Here is a 19,213-nt window from a genome sequence, read left to right on the forward strand (position 1 = left end):
ACCTTACAGAATGGGAAACCAAGGCACAGACGAGTTAGATGACTTGCCCTCCCTGAATCCTGGCCGCCTTCCCTTGCTCTAACCATCAGACAATATTCCTTCTTTGGAGCTGGGAACAGAACCAAGGAGACCTGACTTCCCATTTCTCTGCTCTAACCCCCCAGACAACTCATCACGTCAAGGAGATCAGTAAGGGGGCCTGGTTCCATTTCACCTCTCCCCCTTGGTTAGCCAGCGGGCCAACTCACCAGCCAGTGCATCAAGCCCACTCAGTAGCCACACAATTTTAGTCCCTTTACTTCAGGGCTGGAGTTTTATTTCTTCCGAATAAAAGTTTAATCTAAATTCCACCTCTCAACCATGCCCTTGCCTCTGACCCAGGGTCTCCTGCAGGCACCGATCTCCTCACACCCCAGCCCAGCTACCTGACCACAAAGGAGAGCCTCTTTATCTCCTTATTTCCCTGCCCTCAGATCCAGGCCGCTGGGATAAAGGGCAGTCTGAGCCACTCAGCTTCTACCACGTGACTCCAGGACTCATTCCCTTCCCCTGGGGAGCTGAGCTGAGCCGAGCCTGGCAAAGTGAGGCAGCTGAACCCCCAAATCTCTCAATGAGCCGGCTCACCCTGTGACCCTCCCTTCAGCACACAGCTTTGCTCCAGCCCCTCTCGAACATACCGCACTCCCTGCTCCATTGCTTTGCTACAGTGTGTTCCCCAAAATGCATGTCCACAAGGTGCTTATTCACCTCAGTCTCGGCACCAGGCTCGAACTCAACAATGGTGAATGACTCTCCGACCCAGTGTCATTCACACATGACACAGCTTGTTTTGCGGACGAGTTGATGCCTACAAAAGGGAGCCCTGATGAAGGAAAAAATGAGGCCATGTCTGCTCTGCGCATTACACGGACATATTTTCCAAGGACATTTTCCCAAGAGCAATTCGTCAAGGGGGAGCCAATGCGTCCCGACGGAAGGAGCATTGTAAGGGCACGGGCCTGCCGGAGTCTGCAGCAGTGCCTACAGGAAAGCCTCGTGCTGCATTGCTACAGGATAACATGCCAGCTCTGCAGAGGTAGGACCTGGGATGAACTGTATCCATTTAAAACACACACAGACAATTCTATCCACCGATTTGTTTAGGAATCAAAGGGATTCCTGAGATGTGTCACTTTTTTCCTCCTTTGTTCTGCATTTTCTCCTCCCCTTTTTATGAAACAGCCATTTTCAATTGTACTATTTTTGGGGGGGGGAAGGGGAGGGGAAATGAAATCAAACCATCACGAAGAAGAGAGAGGAGCCTGGAATTCCAGATCTGCGAAGGACAACCTTAGCAGTTGACTGCGGAGAAACCAAGGCGAGCATTAAAAGAGACATTGATTTCTGAAATGATTAAGATGCTACTATGGGGAAGCGTCTCAGAGCTTCAATCCTTTCCATCAGTACTGCCTCTGCGAATGGCGGGGGAGGGGAGGAGACCTGGCTTTGGAAAAAACCTGCCAGTATTTTTAAGCATCCACGGTCAGTGATATGCGTTGAACAAGAATTGCCTTTCCAAAAGGGATTTAAAAACGTCTATGACTGACCGAGGAAGTGAAATCTCTCCTGTGCGGCTGAGCTGTTACATAGGTTTTCAATAATCGATTTGGATTTATCAACTTACACATGTTTTGTTGAATCCTAATGTATTAGGCTGTTACCTCCATTCAGCATGTCCGTGAGAGGCTCATGTGTGGCCCTAGTTACGGTTAGACATCAGTCTGGGGGACATCAAAGGGCTATTAGGATGTGGCTATCACTCCCTCCCACCTTGGCCAGTGCAGCACTGTTCCTTTACTCCATGTTTTCTCATACTATGGGGCCAATTCTGGACCCCGTTCTGACACATACTTACTGCCCCATCAACATATAGAGTCAGAAACTGAGGCGCAAGGGACCAGGGTAGAATTCCCCAAGTGCAGAAGCAGCATAAGGCAGCTGTAAGGGCCCTATGCTGCCCTCCCATGCAAGCCTTGGCGTAGAGGCATGTTAGAGGGAGTCCTGGGGGCAGAAGGGGAAGTACTCCTAGCACTTAGTGCTACAGAGAACCCCGTCTGCAATATAGCCCATGGGCAGCTCTGGGGTGGCTGTTGTAATACTAATTTTACCCCAGGGTCATTTTGGCCCCTGCAACAACCCAGAATCCAGGCAGCATGAACTCATACTTGTCACCCATCCTCCTGCATGATGCAGCACAGAAGCTAGCCCTTTGTCAAGTCAGAAAGTTTCCCCTCCTTCCATTGGGAGACTATTCCATAGTCTAGTCGAATGTGTGTTTCAGATGGTACAGTGTTCTGCTGGAAGAGGTCATGGGCTGCCATCAAGCAGGTCTTTGATCTGTAGACAATCACTGGCCTGGTTAAAGATGATACATGTGCTGTGCATCATTTTTTCAGGCTGAATGGAAGGAGCCGTTAAATGCACCTTTATTTAGTGATAGCGGCGAACAACAGGAAGCCATCACCCAAAACAATGGGTCTTAGGATAAGTCCAATAAGTAGTTAAGCCATGTTGACTGAGGAGTTTCCCTGGGGCTGACTGTAAAATGCAGGCACTGGGGGATTGGTTGGCTGCAGTAGGTATCTGTATGTAACAGAGGCAGAAAACCAGCAAAGCAGGGGTGAGTATGGCCTTCAGAGGGAATTGAGAGACAGAGATGCTTTTGGGCACAGCACTTGATGGAAAAACAGACTTGGATTTATGAGCAAGGAAACAGCCTGCTGCTCTTTGTTTCTACTATGTTCAGGGAAACAGGACTTTACATACACTCTTTTTAAATGAGCAGGATTGCACTAAAGAAATACCTGACTTGTATAATCCGTTTCTCCTCCTAATAAAAACAGTTTACCCCCATACATTGACAAACTGCTGGGCCCCAAAGGGGCAACGGCATAAACTGCTGTTTTGCCTCCCCATCCCCAAATGATGTAGTTTCTTTTTCCGCTCCTCTCTTCTCTCCCCCCCCCCCCCCACTAGGTCCAACGCCTTTTTGTTTTGTTTAATGGAGAGAAAAATCTCACTAACATATTATAATGTATTTAATTTTTCAAGTGATGGCACTTAACCAAGGAGGGGGCTGGTTCCAGGCAGTGGCCTTTAGGAATTCAGGGGAACAGAGAACACAGAGCTGGTTTGGGCACCAGCACTGGAATTCTCTTATTCAGTAGACAACATATTCTGTAGAAGACAAGTCTACAGATTTCACTTTAAATTCAGCTACACAATCTTGATTCGCTGGACTTGAATGAGTCTGAGACACAATAAAAGCCTAAGTTACTAAGCAACCATATACTATGGTGATGGCTTCTACAGAAATGCATAGAATAAATCAATAGATCAGTGGAGATTTTCCCCAAGCAGCATAGAGCTGCTTCCAGGAATTACAGCCTATGTTTTCAAAGACAAGTGATTTTGAGAGCCCGACTTGACACCTTAAAAAGGGCTTGATTTTCAGAAGGAGGGTGGCTCAACACTTTCTGAAACCCTGACCCTTTTAAAATGGCTCAGGTTAGGAAGGCAAAAATTGAGAGAGTCAAAATGAATACTCATACCAAAAATTCGGACCTACTCTCTTCGAACTCTTGTAAATTTAGGCCTACTGTCTTTGTAAGAACCAGTACCATTTAAATACAATCACCAATCAGAGAATAAACAAAAGTAGAATAAAAGGCAGCTTTTGGCCAAAAAAAAAAGATTTTATTATTCAAAATATATATTTGTTTTTTAAAAATAAATTTCCATCAATTCCCAAACATTTTATGGTTCATTATTAGCAGGAAAATAACTCTTTACAGCTTGATTCATAAAAGTTAAACCATGTGAGAAATGGCCTATTTCTAGTGTTAGATTTTTGTAAATACGTATAAACGGTCACATCATTGCTTTGTATGAACACTGTTAAGAAATAGTTCTTCCTTTTAAAAAAAGCGCCGTGACAATACAAATAATTGGTGGTGTGATAAAATGAATGCAAAAAGTCACTCAATGGGCTCCCCTTCGCAAGGATGTTTAACACACATTCACTCAGCAACACAACTGCACACAGCATTCCTAGCTCACTATTCACTCAAAATAAAAATCAACAGTTTCTAATAGCTTTCCCAAAATGTAACTAGCACTCTGATTCCATTGCCTAGATTGAAGTAGCTCTTTACCACACTGTCTTTTTCAGCGTCAGACTTATTTTAGAGTTTCACATTCCCTCCCCCACATCCTGCTCCCCAAATCTCTTGCTGGTAAACTTTGGAGGTTTAAAAATATTTATCCCCACTCTGTTATTTTCCATTTGGCAAATATGAACAAAGTATTAAAGAGTTTAAAACAGATGCTTCTGAAAAAGACATCGCTCTGAGAAATACATTGAAAGATCTTCAGTGAAGAACACAGATATATTCCAGAGCACAATTACTAACTAAGGATACACTTACATACAAAGTTTCTAATGGAATTTTATAAAGGGAAACCTGAGGTTTTATTTACAATTTTGGGGTGCCCAACCTAAGATATCTTAAGGAGTCCTGATTTTCAGAAAGAGCTGAGCACCCAACTTCTGAAAAATCAGGCCTCTTTGAGGTGTCAAGTGGAGCACCTCAAAACCACTAGTCATTTTAGAAAATTTCAGCCAAATTCTTCAAAAAAGAGCCAAGGAAACACCCCACCCCTAACCCACTCCTGCAATGTCACAACCCCTTCTCGTCTGGAGAGAAATTCTGCTGATAGCCATTTATTCTCCTGGAATTCCCCCCCAATTTTTTTTTTTTTTTAAAACATTAAACCTGTTACACCACACACACCATTTGAATGAAGCTGAAGGCAACACGGCTAATATTGTTTAGCAAAGAAAAATGAAGCTTTGAATTTTCAGCCATCCCAGGCCTAAAAACCTCCTCCTTTACACAGCTGCTTCAGCCACAGGGGCACATTCTGGAATTAGCAGTGTTTGTTAGCGACCTGGCACTTCAAGCCAGCCAAGAGCAGGCGGAATTGTGTTTTTCTAGGTCTGTGACAGCGGGCTAGCAGCACCACCCTGAGCACTGACAATGTGGTAGACAAGGAAAGGCCACAGGCTCAGCTGGAAGCAATTAACCACTTTTCTATGAGGAGATTAAGAGCACCTGGGGGGTAGTTACTAGGCAATTGGAATAACTGGCAGTAATGGGAGGATGGGGAAGGGGGGAACTCAGATGTATGGAAAGCCCCACATACAGTATACCTATATCCTCTGTTTGGGTTGGGACTAAGGGATCAAGGAAGCAGGCCAGGAAGTGAGGCACAGCAGGTAGCTAAGGGAGCATCCCATGACAAGGTCCTATTGTTGGGGGATTGTGATGGTGGTAGGCAGTCTGTGTTAATGCTTTCAGAAGCTGGAGGATTTTCTGTCTGGAAAAAACAATGTAGGTGATGATATGGGACACAGAATGGAGACAAGGAAGGCCACAAACATTTTCTAATACTGCGCTCAGACCCCCTGTGCCCAGCCACTGGCCTGCAGGACCACCCCAAATCCTCCAGCGGCCACCCAGGCGAGGCCTGGCCTAGCAGGCCCAACATTGGGTGTCCAGCTCCCCTCCCTTCCCCCGGCTTCCTCCACCGACGACCCACGGCTCCCAAAGCTGCAGGAGGCACCCCCAGCCCCAGGGAGGATGCGCACAGAGTCGCTCAGACCCCCTGCGCCCAGCTGCTGGCCCTCAGGACCATCCCAAATCCTCCAGTGGCCACCCAGGCGAGGCCTGGCCTAGCAGGCTAGGCAGCGGGTGTCCAGCTCCCCCGGCTTCCTCCACTGGGGACCCACGGCCCCCAAAGTTGCAGGAGGCACCCCTGGCCCATCGCCCCTCCTAAAAGCAACCAACAGGGTTTCCCCACTACACAGTAATTTACGTTTACCCTTTGTTTTGAGGCCGATAGGTAGGCCCGCCTGCCATAATAATCCAGAGAGGAGGTAATTCCAACCCACACTCATCTCTGACTAGACAGCCTTTGTCTCCTCTGGGGATTTCAGCCGATGATGTAGCTACACCAGTGCAACCTCCCTGATGTAGACAAGCAAAGCTCCTTGCACCAGAGCAATTTATCCCAGCTTGGTCAGAGGCACCTGTGCAAACTGCAGCTTGGTCTTTCTGCACTAGATGCTTGCACTGGTGCAGTGACCTCAGAGGCAGAAATCAAAGCAGCCCTAATTGAGGAAAGGCTTCAGCTCTGAATTTCACTGAGATCAGAACACATCTCCCACCACAGCTTACTGCTCTATCTCAGTCTACCTTAGGTCTGAAAATAAGGGATTGGTTCTCAAGAGCTTCCCCATTTTATTTTTATCCACACCATTAAAAGAGGATTGCGTGCTACAATAAAAGCCATTCAGAATGACCAGGAGTGGGAACACAGGTGCACAGGAACTGCCAGACTGAATGAGACCCATGTCCCCCCGGTCTCGGATCACGGCCAGCATCCGATGGTTTGGAGGAAGGTGCAGGGGACCCACACAGATGTGGGATAATCTGACCCCCCACATTACATCTCATCCCAATCTCTAGTAGTCTGAGGCTGGCTCGACTCTACAGAGGAGGGGTTTTACATCCCTTCCAAGGCTTTTTTGGTATTAACTCAGCTAACACTGGATATTCTTGTTAGCCATATGCCTTCCCTCTTTGAAAGATCTTGACAACCCACCCACCACACCCGCAACAAATATATATTCTCAGAACTCCAAATCAGCTTACAGTGAAGTCCAACTCTGAAAAACAGGGTGAAATGTCCTGCAGCCCTGTTATACTCTGAATCCTAGCTGCTGATTTTAGTGACCCATATGGTTTTCCAAATTTTTTACTCCTGCTAGCCCCTCAGCCATGAGAGTGAACCCAATTCCTTCCCAGCTTATGCATCATCAACACGGCTAGCTGTCTAACTGTTGCCCTGACTGCCCTCTTCCACCAACCTCCATGGAGTTCAGTGGGGAGCAAGTCAGGCAGAATCTGGCCCCAATATCCACCTCCCAGACCCCCAGATAGACTTTTTCTCCCTCCCCATTCCATCAGCATTTCACATCTGTGTCGGTCACGAGGGCTGGCTCCTGAGACTCACGCAAGCAGGACAGGAGCAGCCTCCCATGGTTTCAGGCGCAAACACTGTGGTGCTTGGAAAACACACACCATTTATCACCACTTGGTTTGCTTGGTCTTGGCGCCACCTTGTGTCAGACTCCAGCTTTTACACTGAACTGCAGTCGCACCCGTCACTGACTGACGACATCCACCTGGATTCCGACAAGACTGGACCACTGGACAACTAATTCTTTCACTAGCTGCAAACATCAGAGAGTCAGCAGCCAGCAATTCACCCTTCCCAAAAGGGGCCTCCTAAAAATCCCTCTGAAAACAGTCACTTACTTCCCTTCTCCAGTTCTGTCGGTCAAGGATGTGGCATTGCTGGGTGCGGATCAGACACCAGTAGATCTGGATTTGCCAGGAACTAGTAGAATGTCCCTATTCTGGGTTCCTACGACTCTGTTTTGTACTCCTGGCCCTGCAATGCTTGGGTGGATTTACCTCTGCCCTCCACCCCCCCACAGATCACAGAGCAGCTCAACATCTCCCAGTGTAGTCGGCAGAATCCGGGTTTCCTTATCTAAAAAAAGAACGTTCCTCCTGCATGCCACAGTAAATAGCCCACTAAAGCAGGCCATAGAGTCCCTAGAGTATATGGGGCGAAGGCTTATATAAAGGACAATCTGCACACGGGCAAGGTGGAATTTAGGTAGTGGGGGAAAGAGTTCTAAAGATTCTTCTGCCCTTTACTAAATAGGACTGCACCCCCTGCTTTTGTGCTGTTGGTCTACGCTCTTCTGACCCCCTCCAATGTTTTCAGAGGACATGTCCTCCCTACGAGGTGACAGCAACGTGTGGATTGGCTGGAAAACACCCAGGAGACAGAAAACTCCCTCCCCTTACCCAACAGCAACAGCACCCCAGTGCCCGGGAGTAACAGCCCCAGTCACTGCAGTATCCTTGCCGTGAGCGCTGGATCATGACTGCTGAAGACAGTAGTACTGGATACAGCTGCCTCTCGGGGAGAGGTCACAAGCTGCTGAACAATGCCGCACTTGCCCACGTGGGCGGAGGAGGGCTCTTCCCGGGGACTATAACACAAACGCGCCTCAGGATATTTAAGGAAACCCAATTCCATCTTCAGGTAACTCTGCCCTCCACCCCTGATCCTCTGACAAGGGAAGCTTCATCCGGCGGTAACGCCACAGACAAACGACATCTCCAGAATAACTGGTGCTGAGCTGCAATGCTCTCAGCCCAATCTCCATAATCCTGAAAGTCTAAACATCCCTTGCCTTTTCCAACCCCCTGTGGTGCTGGCTCCCCACTTAGGAAGAACAGCAATTGCTACGGATGACTAGGCCTGTGCACCAGGGCAATTTCTAAATCCTCAGACCAGCACTCAGCACACAGCTCAGTGCCAGGGAGGGGGCAGTGTCGGTCACACAAGGGATAGTCCCTGGGTGTCTGCAGCTTCCAGGGCTGCATAAACACACCCATGTAGGGCAGGGGACTAATTTTTTTCTTTTTGGGGGGCCGGGGGAGGGGAAGGGGGAAAAATCAATAACAGGACCAATGCAATTGACAAAGGTTAAAATGAGACGAATCCCATGGATGGCATAAGGCAAGCAGGCAGGGTCTAGAAAACTCCAGTGCCCGATGACTGCACCCAATCACGGCCACCCCCCTTGCCAAGTTTGCAAGAGCTAGTGACTGCTCACCAGCACTCCAAGGGGCTGATCTAGACTACAGCCCAATCCCTTCCTCAGCATTAACAGTCTCATGCCTCAGGGTGGATACTACAGTTACACACAGCAATACACGGCTAGACCCTGGTTCAGCAAAACACGCGCTTAAGTCCCATTGATCAGCAAATTCTTTGGTGCTTTGCTGAATCAGAGCCAGGGCCACGCATCAGTCGCCCTGACAATGAAGCAGGGCCTCAGACCTGCCAATACGGGAGAGGTCTAAAACAGGAACTGCACCAGAAGACATTAGACTAGGAGAGCTCTATAAGGAAGAGAGTGGGAAAATGGTCAGCATTTTGCTGAAGTAAAGGGTGGCACATACAGGACTACAGCACAATTGTGATGGGCCTGGGCCTCTGGCCACTGTGAAAATGACTCTGTCAGCCTGTCTGATCCGAGGTGAACATTAACAGTCAGTAACACTGCGCTTCTCTCCGCTCCGCTCCTCTGAGAATCCTGAAGAGCTCTGCAGGCAATTAATCAGAGTTGTCTCAGATGGCTTCTGTGAGGTAGGTAGGTATTATTAACCCCATGGTATGTGGGGGAAACTGAGGTACAGAGCAGCGACGTGACCTGCCCAAGGTCACAGAAGCAGTCAAGGGCAGAGTCAGGAATACAATGCTGATCTCCAAGCACTGAGCCGCCCTGCTTTCTAGACTCAGATGACAGAGTCGTTACAGTCAATGGATCTTCACAAAAGTTAGAGAAACTGTTCAGAGCAGGAGCTGTTATTGTAAACACAGGAGCCTGTGTGCAGAGTTGGAAAATACAGGCTCCAGAGGGCAACAGGACAGGTGTGAGGGGAGAATAAACCAAGAGATCATCCAAGCAAAGCATCATAATCCATGTACCACACCAGCTGGCCAGAGCTGGGATTGACCCCTGAAATAGGCCACTTTCTGGGCTCCTGCCCCACTCTACTGATCTGGGTTGTGATTTCGTGCTTCCCCTTCCCCATCACCAGCACAGCCACCTGCCTGGCTTTGTTGATGAGAGGCAGGCTGAGGCTCATCCTCTGGTGGGGTTTGACAGGGCTCTCCGTCAGCACCACCGTCTTGGCCCCTTCGAGGCCACTGGACGAATGCGGGAAGAGCGAGGCCGTGTGCCCGTCGGAGCCCAGCCCCAGCAGCACAAAGTCCAAGCTGGCGTTGGTCACTAGTGCTGCAATCTCCTTGGCGTACAGCTCTGGCCCCTGGTCCTCCTCCACACACAGCCGTCGGTTCAGGTGCACCAGCATGGGGTGGATGTTGAGGTAGGGTACCCGGACATGCTGGAGGAGGTGGTTGTGCAAGCTGCAGAAGTTGGATTCTGGGTCGGCGAGCGGCACACAGCGCTCGTCCACCAGCCACAAGTGGGTGCGTCTCCACGGGAAGCCGTAGTGGTGTCTCACAAGCCGCTGGAACAGGACGATGGGGCTCGAGCCGCCCGACAGGGCCAGGTGGAACTCACCACAGCGTGCCACAGCCTTGGCTGCCGCCGTCTCAATGTCCAACGCCAACCGGGCAATCAGCTCCTCTGGCCAAGCCGAAACCAAGGGGCTTTGCCGAAACTTGGCCTGGATGGTTCTGTAGTCACTTGGCGTTTGCCCATCACTGTGCAGCAGTTCCACCGGCTCTTCCAGCGTGAAGGACAGCTCCCTGCCCATCATTTCAAAGTCCAGGAGGTGCTGGTTCTCCAGGCCCCCCGGGTACAGGCGCGGGACCTGCTGGGTTAAGCTGTCCAGCAGCGGGGTCCAGAACTCCCAAGATGCCAGCAGGTTCTCAGTTGTGATGAAGGAGTCCTTCCTGCCGTGAAAGATGCTGGAGATGAGGACGGAGTAAGCCTCTCTCTCCTTCACAGGGCTGTACACGTAATAATCCGACAGTGGGAGCCCAAAGAAGTGCAGCTGTGGGTGATCCACCACCTCCTTCCAGCTGCCTTCTGGCATGATGGGCTTAAAGAGGTTCCGGCTGATCAGCACGGCAGGACAGCTCAGCTCCCCGTGCCCGATGTGGAAGATGATCTGCTTGGCTCCACATTGGCTCTTCCCCATCTCCCTCAGGCTCTCACGCTGGGTGCAGTAGGCCCGGTTCTTGAAGAGGACGCGGACGTAGCCTACCCGCTCGTCCAGAGCTTTGCCAGAGGTGAGGAGGAAGGGGACTCCCTCCCAGCGCAGGCTGTCTAGCTGAATCAACACACCTGAAATGACAGGGGAACCTCAGGCCCAAGCCCAAGCACTGTTCTCTTGCGTGGGTCCCAAGAATCCTGGCATCCGGAGCCTCCCTTGCGCCACAATCAGCCCTCCCCATCACCCTGCCAGGTCCCCAAGGATTTGCCTTGCTCTCTCCCGATTAGCCCACCGCGTTCCTCAGCTTGCCGAGCTACCCCTTAGGACAGCAGTTTCTCTGGATGAGCCGTCACATCACTCCCTAGCCAAGAATCAAAACACTGAGCACATGCAGTGTGGCCAGAGATGGCCTTGTGATGAACTGAGATCCACCAGCCCCAGAGAAACCCCCCCCTTCTTACCTTTTGGAGACATTGAACAGCCCATCCCCATACAGTGAAGGGAGGGAGCTAAGCCACTATAGAATGAATTCCTAAAAATAACTCAGACATTTATACTAATAATTCCACCTGTGGCTTCATGGCCCAACAGATCCTTATAGGTCCCTGGGAGTCTGGACAGTTTGAAAACGTTCGGGCTCTTTCGGTCCCACAGGGACAGAGGCCCTAGAAATAAACAAGGCAGCTACTGTCCCCGTGTTGCAGCTGTGGAAGCAGAGACAGACGTTAAGTGATTGGCCCACGGCCACAGAGGAAGTGACGGCGCTGGGATTAGGATTTGGCCACTCCCCGTCGCTTAGTCCCATACTCTGACCACCACCCCACCTGCCTCAGCCTTTATGCCCTATGACGTCATCAGCCTGGGTCTTGCCCCCACCTGCAAAGGTTGGCGTCGTGCTGACGTAGTCCTGGGCCTTCTGCAGCTCCTCCCGCACCTGGCTAGCATAGGCCTGGTACTGACCCAGCACCGCGCTGGTGCTCTCCAGGCCCTGCAACGACTTGAAGGTCTGCAGCTTGCGCCGGAGAACCTCTTCGGCGCTGCTGATGTTGGCTGGCAGCTCCATGGCGAGATACAGCAGGACCTCGGTGAGGTGGTTCTGGAGGACATCACGGATGACGCCGTACTGCTCGTAGAAGCTGGTGCGGCCTGAGTGCGACGAGGAGGCGAAAGACGAGCAGTCAGAGCAGTAGGAAAAAGAAACCCCCCGGCAGCCCCCAGCTTGGGAAAGGAGCTTGAATATTGGTGCCCGAGGGAATGAAGGGACAGGCCCAGGGACAGAGCCGTCTCTAGCCCTAGACTGGGTACAAGGCCAGCTGCCTCTGCAGGCACCTCAGAAACCACTTCAGCCCCGCAAACCCCTTCGCCCACTGCAGCGGGGCCTTCCAGGAGAAGCTGCCGCAGCTGATAAAGAATTCCCAGGAGACCAGCTGCCCTCACTGGAGCAGCAAAAGGGACCTCCGCTGGAGGAGGGAACGGGAGAGTGGGGGCTGGGTGAGCAGAAGGGCTGAGAGGAGGCAGCAAATCCGGTATGTCCTCAGGCACCAATGGAGAATTAAGCCAACCCTAATTACAGCCTTGCCTGGGGCTTCCTGAGACTGGGGTCGGGGGTGGGTGGGGGAGTGGGCTTTGCTTGACAAGGCCAGCAGCACAGTCCGTGTGTTCAGTCTGGGCCTGGGATCAGCGTCCAGCCAATGTGCTGGGAAAGCAACACAAGACTGTGCAGTGCCGGGCATCTCTTTCACCCCAGCAACGATGGGCACATCTCAAGGGGCAGGAGGGAGGGCAGCAGAGCCTGGGGTCTCTAGCTGGGGTGTGAATCCACATCAAAGCCTTAACAGACGGATCAGAACAAACCCAGGTACCCCTCGCGATTCCGCAGCAACGGATCAGGTCAACAAAGCAGCAGCTGTCTACATTACACTGGGACCCTTCCATCCACCACTCGCTGCATAGTCCACTCCCAGCGGTTGAATACTCCCCCGGACCATCAACTTAAGCCCTGCCCTTTCTGCAGGAGTTGGGCTTTACCCGCTTCAATACGGCCCTGGGCTGATTTCTTACTGGGGCTGGGAGGGAGAAGGACCATGTCCTATTCAATGCAGGTGATTCAAACCAAAGCCTCCAGTGAGCTGGTCAGGGGCAGGCAAAGCGCTGCAGACCGCGCCCCTGCCCTGGGTTTCCCCTTTGGTTTGATATAGTTTCTCTCCCTCTGTCTAATCCAAAGGCACATTTGTTAACGCAATCAATGCTGCAGACTCTCTGGAAGCCGGGCTGCAGGGCGGGGGAGTGTCAAATGATCAGTGACCAGGCTTTAATAGTTACCTTATTTAACACTGCCTGTGTGGTGGCTAGGGGCGGGGGAGGGAGAAGGAACGGGCAGCAGAGACAGAATCCTGAGGTTGCAGAAATAAGGGCACCTGGCGTGCCCAGAACTGCTGCCGGTGGCAGCCCAAACCAGAGTGCTTTCCGCTCAGCACTGCAGCGTGGGGCTGTAGCACTGCAGGGAGGGATCGCAGCCATGTCCTTCAGCAAGAGACCCGCGCCAGCGGCATGCGGCTCCTCTCTCCCTCTCTGAACAGCTGCTGAGAGAGATGCCCCCGTGCTGGGATGGACGAGCACAGCCTGGTGGGTGTGAGTAGCTCCCCCAGGCAAAAGCTGCAGCTTAACCCTGATTTAAACTTTCATGCCACAGCACCAAATGAGACCTGAACCCAAGCCGGGCCCTCTCTGAGTCCCTCTGCAGCAGAACTCACGGTCTCTGGGCATCAATGGGAAAGGCTCCCGAACTCTGCAGCAGGAGGAAGGGGCAGGTTCCCCCTCCAGCTGAGGGAGGCAACAGCCATGACTGGGAATCACATTTCTGCCTCTCAAGTACCCATCAGAGTAGAAGAAGAAGAAATGAGAGAATAAGTTTGTATATTTCTGGAAAATAAAGATCAGTTTTACACACACACGCAGAGCGACACCACTCAGCTACCCACCTGGCCTCCTTCTCATGCATTTGCAACATTCAGCCACAGGGGTCGCTCTCACACAGATACACTAAAGCCACCCAGGTCCTGAGAGATTCCCCCTGGCTAGCTCAGCCCAGGATCCCTGACCTTTAGCATCCAGAGTCTCCTTCAGGACAATCTCTACTCTCTCCACATGATGCCGGTTCCAGATTGGGTCCAGAAACTGTCGGTTCTGGTCTCGGAAAGGCAGGATGTGGGCCACAGCCTGGGAAGGAAGGGAGGGAGGGAGGGAGGGAAAGATCAGCGTTAAAAACAAAAATCCAAAGCCAGCAGCATTTCTAGAGCATCTCCCATCCCACTGCTCCATCCAGCACGGAAACACTGCCCTTTCTGAGGTCTAGGGAGCACCCAGCACAGGGAGGAAGAGGAGAAATCGGCACAAGAACAGCAGGGTAAATAAAGCCTGACTCTTGCAGAAAGTACCATGGAGTCTCTAATGTCCACGTGGGACAAACATGAAAGGCCTCCCTGGACAAGGCAAACGTTTTATGGTTTCATCAGAAAGAGACTGGCACACAAAACACAAGACACTCAGCTTCTCTCCCTCAGAAGGGCAAATGGCTGAGTCAGACCCTGCTAGGATTCCAAGCCAGGGTTCCAGGGAAGTTGAGGTGGATCAAAGGGGCCGCATACACCACTGAGCCATCTGTTCTCACTTCGGGCAAAACAAATTCTAGTCGAGATGCTCTCCTTGCAGTCAGACATGCACCCTTGTGACCAGGACGTGGGGCCATGGATGGAACAAGGCTATTTCGAAAAGGAGATGTCACAGCACACCGAGGCCAGGGCAGTGCGTCCACCTCACACGTGTTCCCTTAAGGGGCCATGCAGCTGCTCAGACATATCTGGACAGGGCAGCGCATGTTCTCAGAGCCCAGTGTTCTGGGGTCAAGAGTGAAACGTCAGCTCAGCCCGCTCCACAGCTACAGAAAATGACACCTTGTCAGCTGGCTGAAGAAGGCTGGGTGGGAAGGGGAGGGAAGGGAAAGGTCACCTGAGGTCTTCAAAAACCTGATCAAGGAAGGTGCAGCATCGTGGCCCTCGAATCACTTGTGGTCTAGTGGATCTGGGGCTGGGCTAGGAGTCGGAAGAACTGGGTTCTGTTCCTGGCTCTGACAATGGCCTGCTGGAGGACCTTGGGCCAATCTCTTCCCTTCCCCCATCTGTAACGTGTGGATGGCAACACTTACCTCCTCTATGTAGAGGACTCCAGTATCTCTAGCTAAGCAGCCCTATCAGAGCTAGACACGCTGAAAACCCATGGAGGTCAAGAGACACAAAGTCAGGAAAACTTCCGTATAAAGCTAACCATCACATCTCTGGCGCAACCCAGCTGTTCCCAAACTAGTGGTTTACAGGGATAACAGGCGGTGGGAAGCGGGACTTTAGGTGGATGGTGGATAATGTGGCGTTCCTTGGGAACCCCTGGGAGAAGGCAGGAGAAACTGAGGACAAAATGGGAAACATTAAAGCACTGCATCTGTGGACTGGTTCTCAAGTATGATGTTAACACTGATCTCCCAGCTCAGGATGGATCCTGATCAGGTACCACTCCCTACTTCATGTTTATAGTTCAAAAGATGGGGTAGTGGCACAATGGACCACCAGAATGGTGATCCCCTCTTAGTTCCTTACCAGAAAGGTCTCAGCAGATCCAAGAGAGAACCCTGTTCCATCCACCTACTGCTAGAGGAGAGCCCCTAGGTATGCAGGATTGACAGGGAGAGAAAGATGTCTCCCGGTGTGGCAGATACAATCACCTGGATTATGTGTCAGCTGCCTTCCAATTAGGGGACCTGATCCCACGCAGGTCTGTACCAGTAATTTACCTGCTGGATCTGGCAATATCTGGCGCAGGGGAAAGGACAAACGAAGTCAAAAGCAGAGAGCATATAGGCCATAGTTCAGGGCCCAGGATCTCATGGGGGTGGGGGTGAGGGAACAGTCTTGATTCTCAAGAGAATCAAGCGATGAACCCCTTTCCTGCCTCCACCCCCTCTTCCAGCCGAGAGCAGGAGACACGTGACTTCCTCTGCCGCAGGGCTACGTTCACTGCCTTTACCACCCCCTCCCCACTCTGTCCTGCTGCAGTCACTTGCACAGATGCACCAGCCCCTGAAAAATTGGCTGATCATTTAAAAAAAAAAAAAAAAAAAAAAAGCAAGCAAGAGCACATCATATCAAATTAAAAGCCTCCTCTAGAAGCTGGTGCTAACAGGCTGGGACTGCCTGGAAGGGAAGGGTTTGCTTACTCAGCGAAATACAAGCCCTGACCTTGACTGGAAGACCAGATGGATTCTGCATCTGACACACACCCCCATATGTGGCCACCTCGCTAGGAGGAGGAGAACAAAGAGCCGGACCCTTATCACTTTGGCATGGAAAGGTCCTGCCTCTGTCTGCACATTTCCCTCCCCCTCGCCCACCTCGGTGAGGGATGGGCCGGCAATACAGGGGAAAAGTAATGGCCAGTCACCGCAAGGTCACTTGTCTGCAGCCCGGAATAGTGGGCTGGACACATTCTCTTCGGCAAGGGGAGGGTTTGAAACATGCTCTGAACTGCTCTGCCTGGGATCCCAAGGGGAGATGGACCCCTCAGACACCGGGGTGGCAGGTTCCAGATACACTGTGAGAGCAGTAAAAGAGCTCTAAGCGCTTCATAAACAGGGATCCATTTAGCCTCCAGACCTCACTGGCAGGCAGGGGCCATCCTCAATTGCAGATGCAGAAGCTGAGGCACAGAGAGGACAAGTCACGGTGCCTCTAGGAGGCAGAGCTTGGAAACGAATCTAGGAGTCCGGACTCACAGTAGCTGTGCCGTAACCACAAGGCCAATCTGCTTCCGTTAATAAGCACGGGACAGTCCAATCAAGACAAAAACTAGGAGCCAAGAGCACAAAACTCATTGATGGGGCTGAACCCTCTTGCCTGGAGGCAGAAAGGGAAGAGAGAAGCTGCCTAAGGATATCTGTAGCTATAAGCCCTTCAGGATTGGTTGGGTTGGGAGCAGGGGAAAAAACATAGGCCTTGATAACCCACCTTCTGGTACTCTTGCACCTAGTCCTTAATTGTTTGTATAGCCCTGATCTACAACAGACTCTCGACTCCTCAGGCACCTTGCCTTCTTCTGCATCTGCAAAGCACCGTGCACACCTATGGCACTGTAAGGTAACACAGTCCAAGGACATGCAGAGCACAGACAGGCTGGCATTCACTAGGAAGAAACGTGGGATCAATGAAGCCCGCAACCAGTGTCTCAGAACTCCATAGGTCTGATGGGAATGGGACATCATGGCCTGCGAGTGAGGTCACACACACCTGACATGGCCCTCAAGCGACAGCTACGTTTTACAATATTATTGCACCAACCCTACATTTGTTAGATAAAAATTTCACACGAGGAGCCAGGCAGATTTTGAGGGGGGAGGCTCGAGGTTCTGCCCAGCATGTTTAAAATCCTGCTGCGCTCTCAGACCCAAAGGAAGGGTGGAAATATCCAGCTTGTGGCCTGCACCCCGACCCCTCCCTGCCTTCCCTTTACAGTCCATGCGCCCGGCCCACCAGCCAGTCTTACTAAGGTTTATTTTGCTGATGCTGAATATCAGCCATGGATCCTTTATGCAGCTGGGCAATGACCAGTAGTATTAATAAGTGAGGAGGAGCCAATGTGGCCCTCATTTCACAAGACAGTCAGATCAACAGGAACCGAGACGGCCTCACTGGGTCACAGCTAGCTATATCTTCGTCTCCAGCCCTGCGCATCTTGGTGAAGGGGACAAGGAACCAGCCAAATGAACAGTGATAAGAAGACTTAATAGGCTCCAGGTCTCTTCACTGCTCCAGCAACCTAGGTGAGCAGCTCAGTTGGGCTGTGATTGGTGCACCTGGCAGCCTGCTGCCCACATTAAATGAAAGGCTGAAATTTAGGGACCTCCCACGAGCCAAGCTCCCACCCCGCCAAGACCCCATCCAGCATGGCAACAGAGTCATTCCAAGTCTGCTCACCTGTTTGCCGAGGTAGTGATCCACCCGGTACATCTCCTCTTCCCAGAAGAAAGTCCTCAGCTCGATGGCTAGCTGCTGGGCTGACTTGAGGTCATGGCCAAAAGGCTTCTCCAGCACCACCCGCAGCCAGGCTCCAGGGCGCGGCCTGCAGCTGCCATTGATGTGGCGGGCGATCTCCGCGTAGGCAAAGGGCGGCACCGAGAAGTAGAAGATCCTGCCAGCTTCCTCTAGCCCCTCCTGCTGGAGCAGAGTCCCAATCTCCCGGTTCAGGGCAGTGTAGTTCTCGGACGTCTTCAGCTGGTGATACCGGCTCAGCTTGAGGAACTGGTCCTTGACCACAGCGCACCTGTCAGGGGACACATCCGACGGGCAGGCAAGCTTCTTCAGCACCTCAAACATCAGCCTCTGCCCTGGCTCGTGTGCCGTCAGTGCAGCCCCGTGGAAAGTGAAGCTGTGGCCACTGCTCACCTGGTCCAGGTAGAGGTGGAACAGCCCCTCCCACAAGTACTTCTTGGCCAGATCTCCTGTGGCTCCCAGCAAGACAACGGAGACATGCCCTTGGGACTCCTTGGCCAATGATGGCAGGGCACATAAGAGAAAGAGGGCACACAGGGCTGCCCTCAGCATCCTGGGGGAGGAGACAAGGATCCAGGGAACCTAGAGGACGGAGAAGAGAAGGGAAACATCAAGCTACATTAGCACAGAATATGATGCCACAAAACACAACCCCGGGTGCTGGTTCTTCCACAGCACTTGAGACAGGAATTTTCACCTGGATTCCTCTCCCAAAAGTCTCTCTTCTGGTTTGCCACAGGCGGGAGTGATCTCAGCTCTGTTGATTCAGCCCTAATTATTCACTAAGAAAAGGCTTTCATCAAATAAAGCTGAGGACCCAGACGCTGTATTAGCCAGGTGGCTTCTGTCAACAAGGAAGACCAGATCTCATGGGCTAGAGGGGATCAATGCCATCAGCACTGAGCAACAGGGTGGGCAGACCTGGCACTAGGCATAAGCAAACTAAGCAATTGCTCTATTCACTTTTTTCGTATGTGTTGTATGTGCAGGACCCCCAAAAAGTCCCTGCTTTGGGCCTCCAATGGGCTAGCACTGCCGGAGGTGGGGGGGTGGGGCTTGCTGCACAGGACAAGAATCCTGCATTAGTGCAGGAAGCCTCGTTACTTTCCCTGCAGTTTGCCAGAGTTTATGATTATTGCTAGCAAATATTTGCATTACAGGGCTCACATGCCCCTATCAGGACTGGGCTCTGGACAAACATAAAGAAGAACACAGCACCTGCCTCGGAGACCTTCCCGTTGTGTC

General features: G+C 51.6%; 1 protein-coding gene across 1 annotated transcript; it reads right to left on the minus strand.

Annotated features, from left to right (window-relative positions):
• Nucleotides 1–4,717: 4,717 nt before the first annotated feature.
• H6PD (hexose-6-phosphate dehydrogenase/glucose 1-dehydrogenase) lies at nucleotides 4,718–18,534 on the minus strand. Its single transcript, XM_077837403.1, has 4 exons — nucleotides 17,894–18,534; nucleotides 13,976–14,093; nucleotides 11,751–12,020; nucleotides 4,718–11,005 (listed from the first exon to the last, which is right to left on the minus strand). Exons 1-4 carry the CDS (start codon nucleotides 18,518–18,520, stop codon nucleotides 9,648–9,650), a joined length of 2,373 nt encoding a protein of 790 aa, XP_077693529.1. The 5' UTR covers nucleotides 18,521–18,534; the 3' UTR covers nucleotides 4,718–9,647.
• Nucleotides 18,535–19,213: the final 679 nt, after the last annotated feature.

This window comes from Eretmochelys imbricata, chromosome 18, assembly GCF_965152235.1.
Source record: "Eretmochelys imbricata isolate rEreImb1 chromosome 18, rEreImb1.hap1, whole genome shotgun sequence".
NCBI classification, from domain to species: Eukaryota; Metazoa; Chordata; order Testudines; family Cheloniidae; genus Eretmochelys; species Eretmochelys imbricata.

Coding starts and splice junctions, on each gene's coding strand:
- H6PD (XM_077837403.1), bottom strand. CDS start 18,520: ATGCTGAGGGCAGCCCTGTGTGCCCTCTTTCTCTTATGTGCCCTGCCA. Junction 14,094..17,893: donor ATCACTACCTCGGCAAACAG/GTGAGCAGACTT, acceptor CTTCCTTCCCAG/GCTGTGGCCCACATCCTGCC. Junction 11,006..11,750: donor CACGACGCCAACCTTTGCAG/GTGGGGGCAAGA, acceptor CTGTCATTTCAG/GTGTGTTGATTCAGCTAGAC.